This window comes from Patiria miniata, unplaced genomic scaffold (assembly GCF_015706575.1).
Source record: "Patiria miniata isolate m_02_andy unplaced genomic scaffold, ASM1570657v1 HiC_scaffold_19, whole genome shotgun sequence".
Classification (NCBI taxonomy): Eukaryota; Metazoa; Echinodermata; class Asteroidea; order Valvatida; family Asterinidae; genus Patiria; species Patiria miniata.
The window spans coordinates 887,501-902,140 of NW_024037057.1; the positions used below are offsets into that span (position 1 = coordinate 887,501).

At 39.2% G+C, this 14,640-nt stretch overlaps 2 protein-coding genes across 2 annotated transcripts; both read right to left on the reverse strand.

Annotated features, from left to right (window-relative positions):
* Positions 1 to 4,655: 4,655 nt before the first annotated feature.
* LOC119725989 (alpha-2,8-sialyltransferase 8E-like) lies at positions 4,656 to 9,008 on the reverse strand. Its single transcript, XM_038197610.1, has 6 exons — positions 8,842 to 9,008; positions 7,956 to 8,103; positions 7,169 to 7,281; positions 6,937 to 7,026; positions 5,409 to 5,653; positions 4,656 to 5,069 (listed from the first exon to the last, which is right to left on the reverse strand). The coding sequence occupies exons 1-6, from the start codon at positions 9,006 to 9,008 to the stop codon at positions 4,852 to 4,854; spliced, it is 981 nt and encodes a 326-aa protein (XP_038053538.1). The 3' UTR covers positions 4,656 to 4,851.
* A 2,529-nt stretch (positions 9,009 to 11,537) lies between these two features.
* On the reverse strand, positions 11,538 to 13,999 carry LOC119725990. Its single transcript, XM_038197611.1, has 2 exons — positions 13,497 to 13,999; positions 11,538 to 11,634 (listed from the first exon to the last, which is right to left on the reverse strand). The coding sequence occupies exons 1-2, from the start codon at positions 13,817 to 13,819 to the stop codon at positions 11,538 to 11,540; spliced, it is 420 nt and encodes a 139-aa protein (XP_038053539.1). The 5' UTR covers positions 13,820 to 13,999.
* Between the last annotated feature and the right edge of the window lie 641 nt (positions 14,000 to 14,640).

Here is a 14,640-nt window from a genome sequence, read left to right on the forward strand (position 1 = left end):
GTACACCAGCGCGGAAGTGGTTTCAGGTTGCAACATTTTTTTTCCTGGCGTGTTCAGCATGTGTATCGCCACACCTGTACAACCAAGTCATTGCGTGTGTATATGCTCCATACGTCAAAATAGATAGTTCAGACGACGATTTTATTCTGACTAAAAAATAGATTTTGCAGTGACGGCGGAGAATCTGACAGTGAAGATGCATTGCAATTTTCTGAAAGCAAATTTTCACGCAGACGGTCCTATTCATGCTCGTTATGGAGAACAATTGTCCGACGTGTTCAAAGTGTGGATTCATAATTCCGAATCGACACTTTACTAACGATTCGTCGTTCCGAATCCACGCTTTGTGACCAGTGTAAGAGATTCGTAGATCCGAATCAACACTTTTTAACAATAGTGTGACGTAAGGGGGTAGTCATCTGTATTCCTCTTCGTTTTAATAACTCACATAATTCTTTAGAAAGACACTTCCTTGGCAAGCAGCAAATTATGAATTCTCAGTGGGGGGCACCTGGGGAGATGGGAATTTGCCATTTCCTCTACATTTTAATTTTCACATCATTTTGATGACCAAATTCTTAAAACTTGAGTCAAAAAGTCTTCTTTTTTTCAGCAGCCTCACACCCCTTCCAATCAAAAATAATTATTATTATGCAAAGCGCTACGGGAACTAAGACAAAAACAAAATAACAGTAATGCCGGGCAGGCCCTTTGAGAACCAAAACTTACGATTTTCTAAATTCAATGAGGGCCAATCTGCACTGGGTGACATTTTTAATACCTAATTAAACACTTACATAATTTATTCCATTAACAGGCGGCTAATTATGGAACTTTAACTCGTTCTTAAACACAAATGCTGAGAGGTATCCATTCTTAAGTTGTGGATCTTACATTTTAGTCACGTTAATTAGCTTTTAGTGAAGGTTTCGCACATGTGCTCAATATTCTAATTAACGGTCAAACTTAGCGCTAATTAGGGCATTATTAAGCATGGAACGCACGGGATTTCTCATTCTTAAGTTATTGGTCATTGAACACTAGTTATTGGTTAATCGAATACTACCTTTTCGCGCTGGAACCGTGCTTATGCACGATTTGTTAATGAAAAGTCAAGTTTGGGGGGTCTTTATGGTGCCCCCTCCCAAATGCACGGGGTGAGACACTAGAGAATGACGGTCTTGAAGGTTGGACTCCCCACCTACTCGCTGCCACCATCAATCATACCTGACGGCTTTAATCCGTAGAAGCAAGCCTCTCCTTCTTAACTAAAGAGTCCCTGCAATGAACTTTCCCGAGGAACACATTTTGTGCAACTTTTTACTATTCTTGAAATGTATGAAAACTATATATTTGATATACTTTTTTGGTTAATCTTACTGCAAAGTGCACCTAATAATATTCTTTAAACATTTGAAAGTGTCCATGCTTTTCCGGACTGTTGCTGTTGCTGTTATGCCATTTCAGGAAGACATTGTTCAGATTTAGGGGTTTTCTGTTCAAATCGTGAACCCAAAATGTGCTATTTGAAAACGTTTTTGAAAAAGGGATACTCATTGGCTTACTACAATGTACCATCGTAAAAAAAAAATCACCAAAGAAAACAAATTCATGACAGCAAAATATCCAAAATGCTAGCAACTGTTTGTGCTGAAATAGCCGGGTAAAAGGAAAGGCATCAAAAATGCCTCTAAAAATGGAACAATAAAACTTGAAAATAAGGTTAAAATGTGATACAAAGATGTATTTTCAAGGTTTGCATTGAAAAATTAACTTGCATGGGCCCTGTAAATAGGTGTTCAGACAGACATACGCTTGAATAAACCTAAAGGAGTGGAACTGTGATCGTCTCATGGAAGTGGCCTATGAAAACATTTGAGACATTTCCCAAGAGACGTGTTCCCGATGGTGAAACCATTGCCAAACATATATGCCCCGATGTCTTGCACGTCAAGAAATCGTCAACGTAAATATTCTTGCAACGTATTAATCAAGTAGAAAAGATCATCAGTGAAAAAAAAAATCATTTCATTGCATACATCTTGTTTCCCTCATAACAGTTAATTGGTTAACTTATAAATTTTTACAGTTACCAAGATTTCGGGGAAAATATCAACCTCGGAGGAAAATAGGAAAATATCAATTCAAATATCTCATTAGCTTGAATGACCAAACGATGAAAGTGATTGCCCATAAACGAATAAGAAACGGAAAGCATGGTTATACGTTAAAGGCACACCGACGTTCGCTACTTTGAATGCGTCAACTATCAAACTATTTCACAGACGTTATTTAAGAATGCTACAAAGTAAGTATTGAATGCACTAAAACCAAATAGAATGTCCCGAAACGAAAACCAACATTCGGTGCAAAATCTGGGGTGCCTGAAAATGAAAATAAATGTCCCCCATTTAAAAAGAAACCTTCATTTGATCACGTGTAAAAATAACGATAGTTGAATGGCTGATAATGAAAATGGTTAGAACAATTCGTAAAGTGGCCGGGAAAAGCTATACTTACGGTTGATATGGAGTACGTTCGAGTAGCTTGCACATGTAAGTAAAACATACACGAGAGCGTTCGATTGGCCATCACGTGATAATCGTGGCTGCCCCGCTGTGCATGTGAAACACCAGCTTCAGAAAGATCACATCAAATACGCGCAATTGTTTGAATGAATGAAATAGACAAAAGGAGCACTAGGCAGTGAGATCATCATTAGACTATTTTTAATAAACGTCGTTTCAAGTAAGCTTGTGGTTGGTGTGTTTATCGTCAATAGTCCCGATGAACCTTGTATATTTCCATGTGGTCCATTTTAATTCCTTGCTGTATAAAGTAATGCAGTAGTTTGAACAAAGTAATAAAGTAAATCGGATAGAACGTTCTGTGTAGTTTTTTTCTCCCCTTCCCCCGGATCTCTGGTGCGGAGTATCTATTTCAAGAAAGATCTAAGAACCTGCATGTGCCTTGCCAGGAAACCCCTTAGAGAGGTACATAATTTCCGATAACCGTCTTGCCGAGAAGCAGTCTGAAAAAGACCATATTTATTGTAATTTGTCGCCCTCTCACGGTGACAAACATTTCATTCCTGGGTGCAAACCTGCACAAAAGTTCCCATAGACACTAGTGCTAAATGCGCATACTTCAAAATTCTTTTAAAAATACTCAAAACTCTCACAGATATTCAAACTGCACAGAAAAAGGATGATCAATGTGTCATCTTTCATTTTCTTTTCATTTTTTGGTGGGTTGACCATCGACTTTTCGAGATATTCTCACCCAAAGAAGACGACCCCTATTTTCCCCAAAGCGGAAAAGTTGCCGTCTTGAAAAACGATCCCTCCACAACATGGTAAAATAGCGCCACTTTCGAGCCCAATAGTATCCAAAGTGCTCAGAGTTTGAAGCTCGAAGTCCGGGCCACTGGTTCATTACCATATCTCTTCAATTCCCCAATTTTATGGCTCTCAAAACTCTTTTATATATAATATTTTGAGGGTATAACTTGTATTCATGAGCTCAGCGGACGGATTTTTGGCATTTTTACAGGCGCGCACCCTCAAGAATCATTTCCCCAGTTAGCGCTTGCAGATATTCATTGAACATTTTAAATACTTACAGGCTGACTTTGTACCCCAAATTGGTGTTACATGTTATCGGTAATAATTCAATTTTGGAAGAGTAGGTAGTTTATCTCCAGTCGTACGGGATGTATTTTCCCGAACAATGTTTTACCAAGAAATACAAGACGTATAAGGTGAAAACCAGACAATATTTGTTTTTCAAAGGGAGCAATATTTTTTTGTGCTGATTACTCCAAATCTTCCATCTTTTACACAATTGCAATGAATTGGCAGTACTTCAAGTGACTTTATCATCAATAAGAAATCCTACAAATATACCCCCCCCCCCCCCCCCCCCCCCCGCAGGGCCGTAGGCTCGTAGCCAGCCAGATGGTAGCCTTTAGTCAAGTCCCACGCGCTTAGGCGGGCGGGCTAAATACCCCCTGTTCATTTACCGTGGGACGGTTTTGTTATTGAGGAAGTGTGGGACCCTTCAAGCCAAAGCGGGAGACGGTCCACGCATGAACGCACACGGTACAGCCGTGCATGGTGACGGTTTGCAGTGGGGCTTGTATGTTTAGGGCAGACAAGAGATTAGAGGATTAGCAATGTACCAGGTCTTTGCGGTCGGTGAGTAGAAGCCGCCAATGATGGGTATGAAACCGCAGGATTCATTGTTATAAAAATGATTATTTGTAGCGGGAGCCGGGAGTGCCAACCGTGGGACGGTTTGTAGAAACAGGTCACCCGCTTTCTTTTCAAGCGGGAGCCGATAAAAGAGGGGCTCAATTGAAAGCGGCTCCCGGTAAGTGAACAGGGGGTATTTAGCCTGTCCGCCTTACCCGGACACGTGACGCACCATGGATGCTGACACGTAAAAAGACTAGCACGAGCGGTGATGCGCGAGGGCCTTTACCATCTCGTGGAGAACGCTTATGTTTTTCTTCACATTAGTCTACCGATTTGGTAGACATGCACAATGCATTACCCATTGTGAATTGACCAATGAAAATGCAGAATTACTAACGTAAATCAGCCATCGTCTGGCGCCAGACAGCACGCGCGCCATTTCTTTTATTAAACCTTGAATAAAAGAAATGTCTATTTATATAAAATAAACCGAGATTGTTATTAACATCATAAACAAATGAACAAAAAGTAAAAGTTATGGTCCATAATAGAAGTTAGCTCCGTTTCGCGCCATATGATGCATTTTAAAGCAGGCGGGAAGGTTTAAAATTGCTTTCTGGGACATGTAACAAAATTAGCAGGTCACATAGAACGATCATAAGCATGAACCCAAATGCAAATTGATAATGCCAAGCTCGTGCAAATGCAATATCGCCTTGAATTCTTTGGTGAAACTGTGAGCTGACGAGCCTCGTCTGCCGTCGTGGTAGTGGTATGGTAACGTCTTGCCCTCCAAGGATTCGGCAAACGGCCAGAAACCGAAGACATCAATTCGGTCACACAGATCGAAGATGGACGTGAACACGTGCAGACCTGTTTAAACGAAATGAGATTTTGGTCTTGGGTACGACATCAGTAGAGCCACAAAAATAAAAGATACAGAAACAACTGGGAAAGGGAACATAGTAAAAGACATCAGCCAACACGATTGTACATACAAACAATAGGTCAGCATGAATCGTATAAACGTCTGTGAAAACCTTCCAGATTGTATCGGACAGCAGAAGGAAGGAGGTATAGGAGGGAAGCCATTCAATAAATCCACCTTCGCCTTTTAAAAAAAAAACTGTTGTTGGGGATCATAATGTCCGAAAGGTTAACGGGCTGCAAATTCCTGCACTTGTAATTTTTTTCTCGAAAATAATGGCTTACCTGTTGTGGTCCAGCCAGTTACATTCAACGTTTTCTTCCAAAGCTTTGCCACGGTGGTGTAGTGGTCAGGGTGGCCAAGGATGGGCGTGACTAGCTTGGAATATCGGGCAGCACTCGCGACTCTGAGGAGGGTTCGATGATGCAAGGTGGAAGCAAATGCTGGCAGCCACAGTTGGCTGCCCTTAAACTGCTTTAAGACTTCCTCAAAGTCTGCATAGTTTTGCTTGGTCCTCAGCCTATTAAACCTGTAAGGGTGCAGCATAAAACCGGTCTTGTTTGGTATATTCATTTTATTATTGTTTAACAGCACCGAGCAAACAATAACAGTCAGAGCTTGTTGGCACCAAATAATAATGTATCGGTTTGAGAGTGCTATACTAGTATAATTAAACTATTATCTCATCCGTTTAAAAATTGACCAAAATAATAACAAACAATAGAGGCTGTAGAATTTTGAGCGGGGTCTTTCCCTGATACGCAATTATAAACAATGTCGCGAACAAAGCACTGTCATTCACGAACCCCGGGTGGCTGCCAATACGAACACGTCTTGTGTTCAAGAGTTGTAAAAAAAAAACTGAGTGTCTCAAAAAGGGCAGGGGAAAGTATCACTGCAAAGGACTTGTAGGATCATCAACAGAAATCTTCGAGGAATAAGGAACACACTTTAGAAATCAAGTCCAGATGAACCTCAGCAAAAGTTTCCTCTGAAGTAAGCGCGCATCTTGCTGTGCTTATGCTTATGCTTACGGTCTCCATGAAATAGATAACGTTTCTATTTACATAAAATCGTGTGCTGATATATTCATGCCCTATAGTTTATATTTATGCCCTATAGAACAACGCAACAAACATGAATGAAGGCGTTATGTGACCTCTAGCTGCAATCCTGAATTTTTATGCATTTGTGTTTATGTCGAATTTTTTTTTTATTTTGTAACATTTGAGTGTTCCCGTTGATTTTCTTTACCTTTGACCCCTCCCTTCCACAATCCTGTTGTTCACATAACAACCTCCCTTCCCATGCCTTCCATCCCCAAGACAACTTCCCTATCCTACTTGTATCAACCTCTGCCCCTGTGTACACCCAACCTTTCCATCCTCTTTTCCCAACCTTTTTCATCCTGTGCGGTTTTACAGCCTGTTTGTACAGAATTTTAAAAAGGAAGCCTGGTTTTTATTGCATTTGTATTTCACTAAACTGTTTTTCTCGATTTTTACTGTTTGTTTTGTATCTGTGTACTTTAATACCATACATGTTTTCCCAGCTCCATTCCCCTCAACCCGTCCCTATCACTCCCTCCCTTCCTATGCCCTTTCATGATGGTTATTCTTTAAATCTCTGTGTAATTTTATTTTTTATGTAACTATTCTGCAATTCCGCTGCTGGCGGCGATAGAATAGAACAATAAACCATTAATAATAATAATAATAATAATGTGGGGCAAAGAGTTGGAATACTCAATTAGTGGAGAGATTTCGGGCCAGACAAAGGAAGAAGATTAATAGGGCAATTATATGCACTAACCTTTTGTATACTAATGAAGGGTTTAACGTCGTGAAGTGTGTTTTGATGCCAACGTCGGCTTCATAGCCTTTCACATAAGCCAAGTTGAATCTGTTGGAATAATAGTAATATAATGGAAGACACAATTTTAGTGACCGGTTAAGCACGTGCGTAATGGTACAGTCAACGAAAAGCGAGTGTTGCACCACAGAGCATTTATTCAGAGAGGTTTTCGTGAATTTAAATGACCTACCTGAGGACAAAGTTTGCCTTGTCTATGAGATTTCCACATCGGGATCCGTTCAGTACACCGCTGGAGCCAACAACACTACAGGTCCGATGACGTCTACGTTTATATATTGTATCCTGTAACAAATTATGTTAATTAGGTGTGATAAAAGCAACATTTTAATTTATAAATTATACAAAATTTACACAAAAGTTTTGCTTCAAATCTTGAATCATTCATGCGACACTTGACATTTCAGTTCCCAAATCAGTCAATTCAAGACTTATGCACAATGAGCAACGTGGGCAAATGTTGAGGCCTAATTTCATTTTTGTGAGATTTTTTTTTGTCCGATACCTGCATCCTAGACAACTATTTTAAGTGTTTTTCCTTAAAAAGATGGTACCAAAAATAAAAATATAAAAAAATAATTAAAAAGGTAGGCCTTTCATGTATCCGAGCAACCAAAGTGTTGAGATCGTCAACTCTATGTGATTGATTTCAACTTTTAAGATGTTTGAAAGCAATAAAAAGACATTTTGCGTAAAACGCGTTAAAGGTTTGAAAATTCTGCCTTTCTTTTTCACACCCTTCCAGTTTATGAACATCGGACGGTCTTTAGTGTTTCCCAAAAGTAATGCCAAGTGATGCATCAAAACATAGTTAGTTTTTGCCGAGTAGGAATAAGCAGATATTTTCGGATACGAGTGTTTCCACAGGTAACTTGCATTTGGTGTCATATCGAGATTTCTGCCACATTTTTGTTGTTGTTGTTGGGGAGGGGGGGGGGGAGTACATTTGGTTGACTTACCCTTGGAAGCGATCTCCACAAGGTTTTGGACATTAGCATAGAGCCACGAAGATAAAAGCTGATATTTTGGTCCAGCCGCGTATTTTGTCGTGTTGCGATGAAATTTTCAAACCGTCCTTCTTTCCCTAGAGCAGCTCGTAAGTCGACCCTGTCAAACAATGTGAAAAAGGGAGAGATCCGAAAGACTGTTCACCGTCAATCAATCACACGCTCGTATCATGCATTTGGCACTTTGAAAACCAACCACCCTCACAGTTTGGCCCGGAACTTCTTGACATGTAAGTTTTCGTCAAACCCTTGCTAGATTAGGTTAAAGGGAATATACATCATTTGCTTTTGCTGTAATTTTCAGAAATGGATGGAATTGGGGGGTTGGAAATATATAGCAAATATAGTTACACTGACTTTTTGGAGGTTTTGGGTTCGAAAATGCTATAAAAACCAAGAAAAACAATCATTTTCTTGTAGTCTGGTTCCCTGACTCCATTTAGGAAGAAACAGAGCAGTTTACATATATTGGGGAATTGTAAGGTAAGGGAACCAGTCTAGCTGGCTTGTACCCGTTCATAGGTGTGTAATCGATTGCAAACAAGTGTGATGGTCAACTGGGGCCAGTATTAGAAAAAAAGCCAGTTTTTTCCAACGCTGATCAGCCGATCAGCGTTGGAAATTGATACAAAAATACCACTTTTCTTGAAAATGACAGTATACCAGGTGCCATGATTTTATAGTATGCTTTACACTGTCATTCACTAACAGTCCAGCAAGGTATTTCAAAATGATTTGGTAGTTTTATTTTTTGATGTTTGCAAATGTTGTATTTTTCCTTTAAGGAGTTGAATATTATAAAAAAAAAAAAAAAGGAAATGTATTTCAGTGCTCTTACCTGAACTCCTTTGCATTGCTTGAATTGTACACCCATTTCTGCTTGCTGATGGCAGCGAGGTAGCTAAAAAGCTCGGAGTCGTTTTGAGAGTAACGAGGGGCGTACTTCTGTGCAAAGACACTGGATAGAGGATTATGATGAAAAGGGACAGTCGTCGTAAAAGTCATATTACACTCTTGTAAACACTAAACGTAAGATTATGTAGTCATGTAGTCGGAAAAAAATACTACACCCGAGAGCATCGTTAATCAGTTTTAATTAGCTGAATTTGTTATCAGTATTTTCTGTCTTTTAAGATCATGCTTGTTTATATCAAAGTATGAGAGGGGTAAAGACATGAGAAACGGAGCAATGAATCAACTACGAGGATGTTTCCTCGTTCCGCTTTGAACTTCGGCAAAACGTGTTTCCTCCTTCTTCGTGTTATTTGTCCCTTCATTAATTGAAACAAAATGATGGATGTCATAGGAAAAATAATGAAAAGAGGTTGATGCTGCACTCTCAAAAAGATATGTGAAAAAAGAATTAGGTAAAAATAGTTATGTAAAATAAAACCTAATTTATGTCAGATTCACCGGAAAAAAAGTCCTTGAAAACACGTACATTTAGTAAAGTAAAGCAGTCAGTTTGGCTAAGATGGAGAACACCATGACATCGGTGAAACTCTGGGGTATGCCGCAGCTATTTTCGGTTTTTGAAGGCAACATTTTCAAAAGCTTTTGTGATTGTCATACCGTCCCCAGTCCACAGAAATGCCTGGACACTTTGCACAAGAAAATGTTACAGGACATTATGTAGTGTACTACATGCTCATAATTGTACACCTCGTTTCCAATGGTAAGCCCGACAGAAAACTTTCTTCCTGTATCCTGATTCGATGCCGCAATCGGCTAGTTATTGATTTATATCGTGTAGTTAATGTTGATATTTCCAACGTGCATTACGTGTTTTCACGATCATTGTTATTCTAACGTCAACGCCTTCTCTAAAATGCTCCTTTCCTTTCCAATTTGCTCATAATAATATGCAATGTGATACTGCATATTGGCGGGATAAGATTGTAACATTTTATCTTCGAAAACAATCGTGTTTTCGTAACTCACAGCGCGACGAATTGATTGTGTTTTTACCCCAGTCATCGCATACAAAAGCAAACGCTAATGTAATGCACAGGCAGGCACCAGACCACTATTCCTCATTTGCATACGTGTTCAAAAATGGTGCACATGCAAATGATCCAGTACCAGGGTGAGAGAGCAGGTAGTAGTGGGCGCGTACTGCTCGACACCCTGGGGACGAATATCCTGTCGTTTCTAATCGTGCAAAGTGTCGATGAATTTCTGGTGATTAGTGATGGTATGACAATCACAAGAGCTTTAGGAAAATGTTACCTTCACAGACCGAACATATTTGCGGCATACACCATCGTTGTCAAAGACGTAGTGGTGTTCTCCATCTTCACTTAGGCCTATACGCTATAATTTGCTGCACCGCATGTTGGCCTACGTTTTCAATTTGGAATAATCTATGTTAAAGGAATCAGTTAAATTATGTTCAATAACAAACACACTCTAAGCAGTTCGGGAAAGGAAAATATAAATTGAAAATGAAACAAGTGGTGTTTTGATTTTGTTTCTTCAATGAGAAAGCATAATTTTAACGTGGGAATGAAGTGTTGCTTTACCTGAAAGTTGTGTAAAGTTTACTTAGTTGTCTTTTACCTAATGAACATGTAAATACAGGGTGTCCTGAAAATAATGGTGCATGTTAACCCCGCCCTTTTCGCCAATTTACAACCGGAATTTACTGAAAATGTTTACACAATCTGCAAGGTTACAGATTTAGCTTGAGAATACCATTTGTCTAATTAAGATTGCTTTTCCAATCCAGAGATATGATTGAATAACTGCAAAGCCAAAAAAACAAAACAAAAAAAAACCCAAAACAACAATTCTGTGCCACGTTTAGGAAGCGAGTACTTCAAAGATCAGACAATAGCAGTATGGCTCTTTTGATAAGATTATCCCTATGAGTGTAAGACAAACATTCCATTCATACGACAATATAGGGTTTTGTTCTTATGTTGAAACAATTTAAAAGTACAGACAGATTCACTTCTTTAAAACTTCAATGAAAGAGTTCAATATTGCACACTCTGCTTAAAATCACTAACAGTAATGATTTGGTTTTAGACTAGGACTATACTGATTTTAACTGCTTCACAGAAAGTGGCACAAAATGAGTTTCTTGGCTTTGCCGTTATTCAAACATATCTTTGGATTTACAAAAGCAATCTCAATGAAACAAACGGTATTTTCAAGCTAAATCTATTACCTTCAAGATGATGTAAACATCCGCAGACAATTTTGGTTGTTAATTAGCAAAATTGAAGGGATTTGCATGCACCATATTTTTTTCAGGACGCCCTGTATATTTACACAGACATCAAGTAAACTTTTACACAACTGTCAAGAAAACCTTTACCAAACACACGTTACGTAACTTCTATCATAATTGCAAGCGAGTTCGCATATACATATAAATATAATAAATGTTTACACAACCTGTGTATTTTTTTTCTAAGAGTGTGAATACACAACCGTTTTTTAATTTCTCCTTAATTGGAACAGCCAGGTTTTTATTAATGCTGAAAAGTCCTTGTCGTTTACCCTAAAATGAATTCTTGTGCATGGTTCCTACCTAGCCGGACCGAAAGATTCAGTTGTTGGCTGGGACTCATCTTTGATTGTCCAGTTAGTTGTTTGTTCAACACGCTCGTCAACTTCTTTTAATCTGTAACGAGATTTAACACTGATTTATTTACCAACTTACTATACAGGGTGAGTAAAATAAAACAGTGACCGAATTACAAAATACAAATATTAAAAACAAACATGTGGCTCGCTCTGCTTCATAAAAATAACATTGGGATTAAGTACATGGTATGGATTAGTAACTGTGAAAAAATGTCACGTAATTTGCACATTCTATTCCCCAGATATGTCTATATATTTTAATGCAAATGTCACAAAATGCAGCTGTCCACCACTAATCATTTACCATTCTGCGAACTGATGAATACATATTAAATACAATGAAACATGGGTGTTCCTGGTCACTCAATTATCCTTCGAATTAAGGGAAGGGTAGATAGCAATGAATCCTGAATAAAGGTTTTCCTCTAAGTGTACGTAGATTATATTATGCAGAACTAGCCTAGGTCCGGTTCCCGCACCCTGAATACAAAATCACAAAATAATGTTAGCGCGAAACCAGCTGTGCAGTTTGTGTGGTGATGAGCTTCGAGTTTCGCTGAATTAAAAAGAGTCTTTGGCATCTATAAATAAAGAAAGGGGCACGATTTTCAGTACTTTGAAACCTATGCAGTTGATGTGCTTGAACGTTTCATTCATGGAACCACTGGCGATTTTGTCTACTTGTTATGGCACGAGTCGGTTCTGTTTTTTTTTAGATAGCCATGTGTTCAAGTGTCAGGACTGTTATCCATGCGCGAAGCTGTACTCATCATTTTCAAAAATAACCAATAATACCGTGCACGCGCAAAGGTGATCCAATTAATGGCCTTAATTAAATGGTATGGGGGACCAGTCTACCAACGTACACGAAACTTTAGGCTAAACATGTATACTTCATGCACCAACTATCTGTGTACATGTACACATGCATGCGATACAATGTACAGTGCATGTGCATATTATGTGCATTGTGCACGGTGACAATCAGGCGCGGATCAAGGGCGGGGGTTTGGGGGTAAAAAAAAACAGCTCTATCAAAATGTTTTTTTTTCCTATATAAATTCCTAAAAACTAATATCAACCCCAACCCCCCCCCCCCTGCTCTGACACCAAAAACAGTTACACTGGTTTTAATATACGCCTGTGCACAAAATACGGACAGAGCCTGCTTGGTAACGGGGGTATTTGTACACTATCCTGTATTATATAGTGTTAATAATCGTCGGATTTGAACAGCGCCCCCATTGAAAGTATGGTACGAGCCCCCCACCTATTGATTTTACGGAGTCAATTGTCCAGACAAAAAAACAAATCAACATTTCAGCATTGATTTGCTGATGGAACGCCTCCCTGCAAACATTCCCTTGGTGTACATAGCACATCACAAATTCATACCACATGCCCTAGGCCTTGGCCTCAGTTACACGTACAAAACAATAATGGTAAGTTAGAATTGTGTACGCTTTGCAACGAAATGCAAAATTTTGGCATTGCAAAGAAACAAATGTAAAAACTTAAAAATAAGCAATGTAAATGTTCATTTGTTTCAAGTAGAAAACAAAAAAGGAGATTTCCACATTGTTGTGTAGGTCGGGTGAGGGCATCAATAATTATTTTGGGGCTTAATATCTGTTCAATGAGTATCATACTATATAAACCTCCATACAATTACGGATTTGCCATGTAAAAGCTTTTGAAAAGTGGTACTGAAACAAACCACCGATGTTAACTCCACCAGAGATGTTCTGAATGTCATTAGGACAATTATCGAATCATCACTTCCGATTCTTTTCAGAACCACTTCGTACAAACACGATTCATATCCATGTGCTTACATTAATGTCTTGAGAATTACTGTATCGGGGTACCATTGTGTCAGACATATTCTTCAGATCTTACCTCGTATTGTTGATTGCTGTCGACCTCACACTGGCCATTTTAGGAGTACTTTTGCGTAATAGTACATTCTCCCTCCTGTCATCCATCTCGAAATCGGTGGTTGGACTACTGAGCATGACTGAAGTCAGGACCATTAATGTCAATACAAAAAGAATTGATCGGCATATTGGAGTTGACAATACCCGTTTACTGCGCAGTACGACCCAGCGAGAGATGGAAGGACAGGTGATCCTTGGTTTGTCTGGGTAGACGTGTTTACTACTCCACCAGTAATCCTTGGGACGGGCATACCTTGTGTGACGAGAAGCTTCTTCCATGATCATGTTGTCGTTTCCTTTGATTATGAGTAGGGATGATAAACATAGGAGCTTGTCCTATCAATGCACGGAGGATAAATTTTTGATTGAAGTCTTCACAGGACCAAAAGTGGTACCCCGGCCAGGCCGGCCTAACAGGACTGCCGTGTAGGCCTACGTGAAGGGCACCACGGCGTGGAGTTTGACTCCCCGGTTACGATTTAATCTGTGCAAAGGAAACAAAATGTAGTTTGGTGTATTTGCTAGTATTTTTCTATAAATAGATCAACAGTGCACAATGTCAAGGTACGATATATTCTGAACTTTTCCTGGGGAAGCCGTTTAAAACCTTTGAAAAAGATACACCAATGTCTGAAATGTTGCTCGCAACAAAATTATGTTTGAGTGTTTTTTTTTGTTTTATGATTCGCTTTTAGAGAGGCTTGGCGCATCACTCTCCCTTCATTTATTGTCAGTTATAGTCTGTTATTGTCATTTATCGCTGTTTCTTTGCTCGTATCCTCACCCTGCAAAAAGGACGCTGGGATACGCTGATGACCTATGTATAAAGCATCTGGCTGCAGCTGTTCAAGACAGCAGTTAGACAATGTGAGCAAATGCTATCCGAAAACTTCCCATTTAAATTCGCACATGCCATACCGGATGTGATTTCTGTTTCATTGGAAGAGTTTGCCATGTGGCAAAATTGTGAGCGTCGCATAATGATAACGCTATCCGACCGTTTGTGATTCGAAACGGAGCCTGAGCAAGTGACGGCAATTGAAAATTTACAAAACAGATACGTTTGACAGAATTTCTTAAATTATTACGCTTTTCAACGAAAAAAA

Excerpts from the sequence above, each read along its gene's own strand:
- LOC119725989 (XM_038197610.1), bottom strand. The coding sequence starts at position 9,008 with ATGACTTTTACGACGACTGTCCCTTTTCATCATAATCCTCTATCCAGT. Across the intron at positions 7,027-7,168 it reads AAGGCAAACTTTGTCCTCAG|ATTCAACTTGGCTTATGTGA; the intron begins GTAGGTCATTTA and ends TTATTCCAACAG. Across the intron at positions 5,070-5,408 it reads AACTGGCTGGACCACAACAG|GTCTGCACGTGTTCACGTCC; the intron begins GTAAGCCATTAT and ends TCGTTTAAACAG.
- LOC119725990 (XM_038197611.1), bottom strand. The coding sequence starts at position 13,819 with ATGATCATGGAAGAAGCTTCTCGTCACACAAGGTATGCCCGTCCCAAG. Across the intron at positions 11,635-13,496 it reads ACAGCAATCAACAATACGAG|ATTAAAAGAAGTTGACGAGC; the intron begins GTAAGATCTGAA and ends ATCTCGTTACAG.